This window comes from Alosa pseudoharengus, unplaced genomic scaffold (genome assembly GCF_046254945.1).
Source record: "Alosa pseudoharengus isolate Yale_2024_CS ecotype anadromous, Long Island Sound unplaced genomic scaffold, YU_APseudo_1.1 YU_APseudo_1.1_scf_76, whole genome shotgun sequence".
Classification (NCBI taxonomy): domain Eukaryota; kingdom Metazoa; phylum Chordata; class Actinopteri; order Clupeiformes; family Clupeidae; genus Alosa; species Alosa pseudoharengus.
The window spans coordinates 206,253-216,307 of record NW_027468866.1 but is presented as its reverse complement, the minus strand read 5'-3'; the positions used below and the strand labels follow the sequence as shown (position 1 = coordinate 216,307).

General features: G+C 41.5%; 1 protein-coding gene across 1 annotated transcript; it reads right to left on the bottom strand.

Annotated features, from left to right (window-relative positions):
- Positions 1-1,452: 1,452 nt before the first annotated feature.
- On the bottom strand, positions 1,453-5,256 carry LOC143111243 (ATPase GET3-like). Its single transcript, XM_076273435.1, has 4 exons — positions 5,084-5,256; positions 4,033-4,180; positions 2,364-2,542; positions 1,453-1,549 (listed from the first exon to the last, which is right to left on the bottom strand). Exons 1-4 carry the CDS (start codon positions 5,224-5,226, stop codon positions 1,453-1,455), a joined length of 567 nt encoding a protein of 188 aa, XP_076129550.1. The 5' UTR covers positions 5,227-5,256.
- Between the last annotated feature and the right edge of the window lie 4,799 nt (positions 5,257-10,055).

Below are 10,055 nucleotides of genomic sequence, written 5' to 3'. Positions count from 1 at the left end.
AGACACACGAAGACACACACACACAGACAAAGACACACAGAGACACACACACAGACACACACACAGACACACACACAGACACACACACAGACACGCAGACACACACAGACAGACAAACACACACAGACAGACACACACTTCTACTGACTGGTGCTGGAGCAGCTGCAGTGTGGCCCAGCAGGCAGCATAACAATGTTGTTCAGCACTAGGGCCGTTAATTATATTAATAAACTCTAGTATACGAGTGAGCAGGCCTTTTAGAGGGAAACACAATGTTGTTCAGCACTAGGGCCGTTAATTATATTAATAAACTCTAGTATAGTAGTGAGCAGGCCTTTTAGAGGGAAACACAATGTTGTTCAGCACTAGGGCCTTTAATTATATTAATAAACTCTAGTATAGGAGTGAGCAGGCCTTTTAGAGGGAAACACAATGTTGTTCAGCACTAGGGTCGTTAATTATATTAATAAACTCTAGTATAGGAGTGAGCAGGCCTTTTAGAGGGAAACACAATGTTGTTCAGCACTAGGGCCGTTAATTATATTAATAAACTCTAGTATACGAGTGAGCAGGCCTTTTAGAGGGAAACACAATGTTGTTCAGCACTAGGGCCGTTAATTATATTAATAAACTCTAGTATAGGAGTGAGCAGGCCTTTTAGAGGGAAACACAATGTTGTTCAGCACTAGGGCCGTTAATTATATTAATAAACTCTAGTATAGGAGTGAGCAGGCCTTTTAGAGGGAAACACAGAGTCACCGGCCAGTGCCTGTAACTGCCACCCAGTCCGATCGGTGCCCGGAACCCTGCCACTCCATGTCCGTGTCAGGAGAGTGCTAATAGAGTCCCGAAGCCATGACGTAGCGTTGCCAAGGCAGCAATTTCACTGGATCTAAACAAATCAATCTACCATTAGAAATCACCATAGCGGTGGCTTTCTTAATCTATTTCAATAATTTTACAACGTTTCTAAGACGTTAGTATATATTTTTTACACTGTAGGAATCACATACTATAACATATATTCATACCAACACGATCAAATTCGTGACTACAGTTTTATTTTAGCATGGGTTTCCTCCGTAAAAGAGACCTGCATGTAACTTCACAGCATGCGGTTAAAATCCTTAAATTCACGGACGTGTTTTGCCCTTATTTTTTTGGCAAAAAACGTTGCTCTTAACAGCCTCCAGTCTTTGAGAAGACGTGAAATATCCACTGGAATTTTCTTTCTTTCTATTAAACCTGCCATGGAATCCGTGTTATGTGGCTAAGCTGCTGCCTAGCAGGTAAAACACGTTTAAATGGATATATTTATTTTTATTAGCTAGAAATGATGCCACATGTCTACATTCAATGGTATTTATGCCACTTCGAAAGTTTGTTTAGATCCAGTGATTCTGCCGTCATGGAAACGCTATGTCACACTTCGGGACTCTATTGGCCAGTGTGTCAGAGCAGCAACGGCGATCGCCAGACAAACGCCACTCCTTGGGGCTGAACGACGACGTACAAGAAACTGCCCTCGAGGGGTAACGCTGAGCTGGCACTTTGGAGGAAGAACCACCACACAAGAGCTCATGAATCACAAGAGCTCTCTGTGGCTGACAACTACCCCCTAGTGGCCACAATAGAAACTACACTGAGGCAAACCTCTCATCCTCACCTTTCTTTCTAGACGCTGTCTGGTTGTTGATCTACAGCTGTGTTTCTCAAACTTTTTCAGACGAAGGACCACTTAACCAATAAAAAAGAAACGCACGGACCACCTAGCTAAAAAAATAAAAGATTAGACCTACTTCAACAATATACAGTATTAGCCTACACAATAGACCTACTCACTGAACCACCTTGCTTATTGCCTTTGCAATTTTCTTATTGTGTCATAGGATTCATATATTTTAAACTGGCATATCTTAGGCTACATGGACAGTGTTACAGAACTGTTTGGTTTAACATACAAGTTGGTTCAATATTGCAAACAACTCATCTATATTATATTTTACCACGTCTGCTCGCGGACCACTTGGGATAGCTTGCGGACCACCAGTGGTCCCCGGACCATACTTTGAGAAACACTGATCTACAAGGTGTTTATGCCCCTCCTCCTTGAACAATTTACACATTGTTAACCTTTTTATCTGTTTTACTAAGAGCAAGACTTTTTTTTATTAAATATTCATACTTTACCAGACCTGCGCAAGCACCTTGATCTTACATTTTGTCAACGTACAAGTTGATTCGTGCGAGACCCAGAGTATTGACATGGTGTTTGTGCATTTGTGTATGTGCGCATGTGTGTATGTATGAGTCTGTATTTATATATATATATATATATGTATGTGTGTGTGTGTGTGTGTGTGTGTGTGTGTGTGTGTGGGGCTCCTCCTGACCTCATAACCTCGGCGTAGCTCATGGCCTCGTCGATGCCGGGGAAGGCGCTCATGGCCTCCTGCATCATCTTCTTGCCCATGCTGAGCATGTTCTCCTCCTCAAAGAACTCGTCAGGCAGTTCGGCCACACCAAGGCTCGGGTCAATCTCCTGACAGAGGTAACCAGAGGAGGAGAAAGAGAGAGAGTGAGAGTGAGAGTGATTAAGTTTATATATATTATTTTTTTTTTTTTACAAGTTCCACACACACACACACACACACACACACAAAACACTAGATGGCAGACTGAATAAACACACAAATATAAACATCCAACACATCCACTGCAGACCCTAACTCACACCACACCACGACAAGTCCAAATTCTCATCACCGTGTTAATCAATTCTACAGCTCAGCTACGGGTAAACAAAGTGGTGGAGGAGGAGGAGAAGGAAGAGGAGGACTGACCACTCACTCACACACACACACACACACACACACACACACACACACATTAATGCCAAAATGATCCCACACATCCCCCCTCACACAAGGCTCATCACTCATAAATACAGTTAACACATCAGCACGTGGATGCACGCACTAATCACACATGCTGGGCAGTTTCTCAAATTCAAAGTTGCTTCATTAGCATGACTGTATGGGAACAGTGTTGCCAAAGCTGTTGTTACATACAACACAACACACAATAACATAAGACCATGAAAGAAAAACTAAAAAATACATAAAGAGGAGGGGGATGCATCAGTGTGGGGTGGACATAAAATATTTAGAATTAACAGCAGTGAAGTAGAAGAGTAATAATAGGATGATTATGAATGAGTGTGTGTGTGTGTGTGTGTGTGTGTGTGTGTGTGTGTGTGGGCCTTCACCATGAAGTATAGCCATTTTTTCATTGTTGTCACAATCTTGAAAGTGTGGGATACCAATTTGGAATATGGGGAAGAATGTCCGTCTTACATTTTCATATTTGTCACAGTGAAGAAAGAAGTGCTGTTCAGTTGGACGCTTGTCCCATTTCATGTAGTTGTGCATACCAAGTGGACCCCAAACCTCACGTCTGTCTGTCTGTCTCTCTCTCTGACTGTCTCTCTGTCTGTCTCTCTGGACTGAAGGGCGTTGGGTTCGATCCCCAAACTAACAGGAAAAATATGGGTGGTGGAAGTGATTGACCAGTGTGATTGAACTCATGTGGGCTTGTGTCGGGAGAGTGAACGCTCTAGAGACCCAACTCTCCCATGCACATGTGGGCTTTTGTCGGGAGAGAGAACGCTCTAAACATCCAACTCTCCCATGTGGGCCTGTGTCGGGAAAGTGAACGCTCTAGAGACACCTAATGCTGGCATCCCACCACTCTGGGGTGCGTTTCCCAAAACCATAGTTGCTAACCTGTTAGCAACTTAGTTGGTTGGCAATGCAAAATTGCATTGCAACCAACAACGTTGCTAACTTTGCAACTTAGTTAGTAACTATGGTTTTGGGAAACGCACCCCTGGGCGTTTGTGTGTATTCACTGTTCATTGCTCCTAGTGTGTGTGTTTTCACTAACCATGGATGGGTCAAATGCAGGCGTTGGTGAGGAGGTACAGTTAAGTGTAAAATACGTAGCATATATGACGAACATTACTGAACTTACCATAGCGAACAGGTTGTCATAACCTTTGACCTTGGTGGGCACCTTGGAGAACTTCTGGTCGAACGCATCGGATATGTTGTGAGCAGGATCCGTGGAGATGATGAGCACGCTCTCCCTTACCGATGCCAACTGGACCGCCAGGCTACAGCTGCACAACGTGAGAAAACGCCTCATTGTTTTATAATGATCATCATTTAATTTGCATGTCAACATAAAGGAGGAGAAAACCTCGAAATCATCGGAATAATAATGAGGACGAGGGACGTTTACATCATGACAGGGAAGAAATTACAGTTCTCTATTCAGTTATCTAGTTAATTACGTGTGACTGAAGATTCTCTTGATGGTATGTCCTTGTAGACAGATGGTATGTCCTAGAGTATATATACTAATGTCCTGTGTAGACAGATTGCTCTCGCTGAAAACTCGTTTAACCAATAAGCCACTTGATGAGTCAGTAGCAGCTACAGCAAGCGAGGCCTGCTCACTAAAATAGTCGCTACTAGCCTGCTAACAAGCCGGCTAAACTGATGCAGATTTCGACTGGTAACGTTAGCGTTTTCCTACCACCAGCCTTTTTAGGGTTAACACACCTTAAGGGGCAGTTAAAATGTGCGACAGCATACTCACAGTATTGTTAAGCGTTTCTATCGTGTGCCTGGCAAGTTGACGCGGTGGAACGTCACATTTGCCTTCATATAACTAACTTCTATGCCGTTCAATATTTCTTGTTGTTGGTGTGTCTTCTATGTTAGCATTAACTTGCTGTTGATAGAAGCATCTTCGTTCACCGGTCATTGAACCAAGGGAGTTCTTTACTATTGATATCACATAACGCCGGATTTCTTATATTATTTAAACGCGTGATAAATATTCCTTTTAGGAGTTCCAAAACCTGTCGCAACGTTTGCAACTCAAACGGTAATCCTGAAATCATGTTATGCTAACGCATTAATAGCTAACAGCAACATGAATGAGGCTAGCTAGCTTGCTAGCTTGAGGTGACGTGACAACACACCATTAGGTTAGAAACATTTGCTGACAAACGCACCTGCAAGTCGTTTTGCCCACGCCGCCTTTTCCACCAACAAAAATCCATTTGAGTGATTTCTGTTCTATAATGTTCTTTAAAGTAGGCTCCAGTGGCTCAACATCAGGCGCATCTTCAAATTCATCGTCCATCGGGGCTGCCATCTTGTACGCTAGTCACCTGGAATGTACCAAACGTGTTAACCCCTGTGTCAGTGTTTAACATAGTTGCCCAGACGCCATTTTGGCTCAACGGAGCTCCTTCTCGCCATTAACTTCAATTGCAATATTGATCCACAATGGCGTTCCAATTGTGTACAGCGACATCTAGTTCTCTGGACTGGACTGTACCAAAAGATGAGCGGATGTCATATAGAAAACTGCATGTGACTGCGTTGTTTATCACTCTCATTATAAGTGTGAGATAAGTTGCACATGAACTATGCAGTATATAATTTTACAATTGTATATGGAAGGGTACACATCACTATTGGAAAGGTTAACAAGTCTAATGTTCAGCACATTTACACAATCTATATTGGATAACTTGCTATCATCCTATAGTAATTATGACCGCCGCTAGCGAAGCGGTCATATAGGGATTGTCAAAGTTTTTTTTTTTTTTTTCGTCATCTACTTCCTGAATTTTTGGTCAACGATACCCGGGACACCGAACCAAAGGGGCACATGAAATTTGGTGGGTATGTAAAAATAACTACCTGAACCGTGGCACTGAGGATGAAGAATCTTTTATGGTATGTTGGTCTCAAGGGCCCACATCAATCTGGCCCATAACCTCATTTGTGATTTGCACCCCCCCGGTAAAAAATGAAAATGCAATATTATTCTGCTTTAATCGCCCCTATCTTCAGTTAAGATGTTCAGAACTGCACCACATTTTATGTGTATGATTGTCCTGGCATTCTCTGGGGGTATGCCAAGTTTCGTAGAATTTCATCCATGGGGTGGTCTAAAAAAAATTAGGTTATGTGTACATTTAGTGACCGTACACTCATTGGCCTGTAGATGGCGGTGCACACATATACACATGCACACACACACAGGCACCCACATACTATCGGTATAAATTCAGTAGGATTAAAAGAAAGGCAAAATAAATATTCATCATCATCATCATCATGGCTGCATTTCCAGTATTGGCGATAAGTAGTCGTTTGTCCACTAGATGGCGCATCGTTGCAGTGAGACGTAATTTTGTTGGAAGTTAAAAGTGGGTTGGAAAAACAATGGACGCTTCCTACAAGGAATGTAGTTTACCGCAGAGAACGTCTAATAAGGATAGGATGATGTTCACATGAAATGTAATTCCCATTTCTTCTTGAAGCCGAAATAAATCTGAGGATGTTTATCGGACAAGCTTGGTTTTTACTGCAGGTACGTTAATCTTATAATATCAATAAGGACCTAGGTAATGTTACCGTTAGCGTTGGTTGAGTGATGGAGGCCAATTTGATTGATTGCATTTGTAGAAAACTATAACTGCGGTTATACCAAGCAAATTGATAGCAGCACTGTAATTGTATCTTTCGACTGTCATTTGTTGCACGTGCTACAAAAATCATTCTGTGCAATGGAAGATTTACCAACGTTACACCGGTCTGATACAGTTTTGCCTATACATGCGTGAGACTGAGACGCCTGTTTATTTTGTTTTAAGTGCGTGCAGGGTGTGAGAGGGGAATCAATGCTTTGATTCCAGCTTGGTAGTTGTAGTCTGAAATTAAAAAGCACGTGTGTGTGAAGTATCCAAACAATGAGACCTTTATTTCATTATGGCTGCTTTAGCAACACACCTTAAGCTACTGTGTAGAGGGTCCCATTTAGAAGTGGCTACTTCATTCGCGCTTTCCTTGACTCATGGAGATGCGTGAATTTTATTACAACTTTTTGCCACAATATGGCAGTTTAAGTCCGCTTGATATTGTAAGGCGTAAGCCATTGGTTTCCAAAGGAAATTTTATTTGTGTCGCCAGCATAGCCTATTGACAATTTATTGTTGTAATTGTAATTATTGTAAATAGGCCTACCTTATAAGCCTACCTGTAGCTTAGGGAAGCTAACAGCTGTCTATTAGGATCTAGTTTGTTAGTTACAGTTTTGTCATAACTCCCTGATGCATTTTTGCATTTAGAATAGCCAGAGCGTGGATATCTCAATCGGAAAATTAAACAATATCGGGTGCCTATGGACTAGGCTGGGTGAACCCAGCCTGATCTGCCCGCTATTTATTTTTTGATTTCTTAAAAGATTGAGCTTGGTCTGGTGAAAGCCTCAGTTACACAATGCAAGGGAACATGAATCAGCCTATATTTGCACGAACAATAACGGACAACAGCTCTTTGGCCCGTTAAAATGTGTATGAACAGTCTAGCGACGCATTTCATTAAGGCCCATTTGGACATGTCAGTTATTTGCACCACTGGTTAGATGTAAAACAGCATTTCGTTTTAGACTACTGTTACTTAATTTGTGCATTGACAATAAAGTATTACATGAACTAAAGATGACTAAAATCTTATGTAGAAGAAGAAACATTCACAAAAAATCCATCCATCCAAAAATGACCTTTGTTTTTGATAGCTGTTGAAAACGGCATGGAACTGACAGATATGTTTTTGTTCATAAATAAATAAATAAATAAATAAATAAATAACAGTATGCTGATACCTTTTGCTTTTCCCAAATACAATGTAGCCTACAGGTGTAAGTGACCTTTCATCAATCCAGTTGCAATGGATGAACTGTGATGAACTGCCCTACTTGTGATTGTTTAGAGATTTTAAAGGTTTTATAACAATGCTACATCTTCTTTGGCTATTCTACAATCTATTCACCTTTTCAGCACCAGTAGGCTACTTTCTGTGCAGCCGCACACACACACTCATGCATGCCAAACAAGCATACACAAAAGTTTCAAGAGTGGGGGATGGAGTAAAATATGGAGACAAATTGAAGTGTGATTTATTTTCACGGAACGGATGTACAGGACTGAGCGGCGGTCATATTTTGTACCGCTATGCGTTATATTATTGGGGCCACAGCGAAGCTGTGTAGGCACCCATTGTGTTTGTAGCTTGGGAGTCTATTGGCAGCCCATAGAATTGACTGGTAAAAAAAAATGTACTGATTGGAGACAGTCACGATTCACCTCACCACATTTTATGTCGGTAATTTGAGGGCTTTAGTGCCACCAACAGGTTAAATTTGGAAGGGCGTTTACGAATGTAACTTTTGACCTGTTTGGCCGTTTTTTTTTTAAATAGGGTATCATTTAAATTCTTGAACCAGGCAGATTTCAACGTACCCAATGACGTCAATTTGTTGGATTTTCCGCCATTTTGGATTTTAGCAAAAGTGAAAAAAAAATTCACAGGTCACCAATTTTGTCAGAGTCTTGACACACAAATTCAAATGGCTCACACAGGCATTACTTTCTGGAGCCATTTTCAAAAGCGTTTACCTGTGAAAGCCAATAAAAATTGGCGCTGAATTCTGGCCAGGAGGAGCTAGAACAGTTGTATGAGCTAGTCTCCACATGGACTAGCATACAAATCATAAGTACCGGTACTTATGCAGCTTAGGTTAGCATCATTTGCATTGCATGTCATAAGTGATTGAATCAGAATAACTTAATTATCTTAGCTTAGTTTAATGACTTATCATAGCTTATGGTTATGGTTATGGGATTTGGCAGACACTTTTGTCCAAAGCGACAATACAAAAAACAATATAATACTTCAATTTAACAACAATTTATGATGTTGGTCAAACTATATTAATGACGGCAATAATAAACAACAATGTCAATTCAATCAATAGCCTAATGAAATAAACAATGAAAAAGAAGGAAAATAGCAATAATAAACAATAATGTCCATTCAATCAATAAAATAATAACAATAACAATAGTATGGTAAGACTACATTAAGGAGAATATCAATAATAAACAACAATGTCAAATTAATCAACAGTCCAATGAAAATAAACAATACCATACAAACCAATGCAAGAAGCATCTAATGAACTAAGTGCATGTTGAACAAATATGCCTTTAGACCCCTCTTGAAAGACCCAAAACTATCACAGGAACGGAGAGCACTGGGCAATTCATTTCACCAACATTGAACTGAGGACAAGTCTTGAATTTGACCTTGCGTTTATGACTGGTTGACACAACAGACGCTCATCAGAAAGTGGGCGGTTGGGGATGTACATCTTGATCATTGAAATAACATGAAGCAGATCCAGTCAGTGTCCTATAGGCCAAAGTGAGGGATTTAAATTTAATTCTGGCTACTATAGGGAGCCAGTGGAGAGTAACTATGGAGTTACATGTGTCCTCTTTGGCTGATTGAAGACCAGGCGTGCTGCAGCTTTCTGCATCAGCTGTAAACCCCCGTTCCCAAGAAGCCACACCCCAGCGAGCTTAATGAGGTGACAACGACCTCAGTCAACAGCCATCAGACACACAGATCCCAGATGCACCCCTCCCCTCCCCTCACACCTCCCATCATCACAGCAGATCAAGTAAGAGCTCAACTAAAGAAACTTCACATCAATAAGGCAGCAGGGCCTGACAGACTGTGTCCAAGGCTACTCAAGGCCTTTGCTGCTGAACTAGGGGAGCCACTGAAGCACATCTTCAACTTGAGTCTACGCCTCGGAAAAGTTCCAACACTGTGGAAGACATCATGTCTCACCCCTGTCCCTAAGAAGCCACACCCTAGTGAGCTTAATGACTTCAGGCCTGTCGCTCTAACATCACATGTGATGAAAACAATGGAGCGGCTGGTCTTAGGTATGCTCAGACCCCAGGTACGCCATGCACTAGACCCTTTACAGTTTGCATACCAGGAGAAAGTGGGTGTGGACGATGCCATCACTTATCTTCTACACAGGACACATTCTCACCTAGACAAGGGGAAAAGTGCTGTGAGAATCATGTTCTTTGATTTCTCAAGTGCTTTTAACAC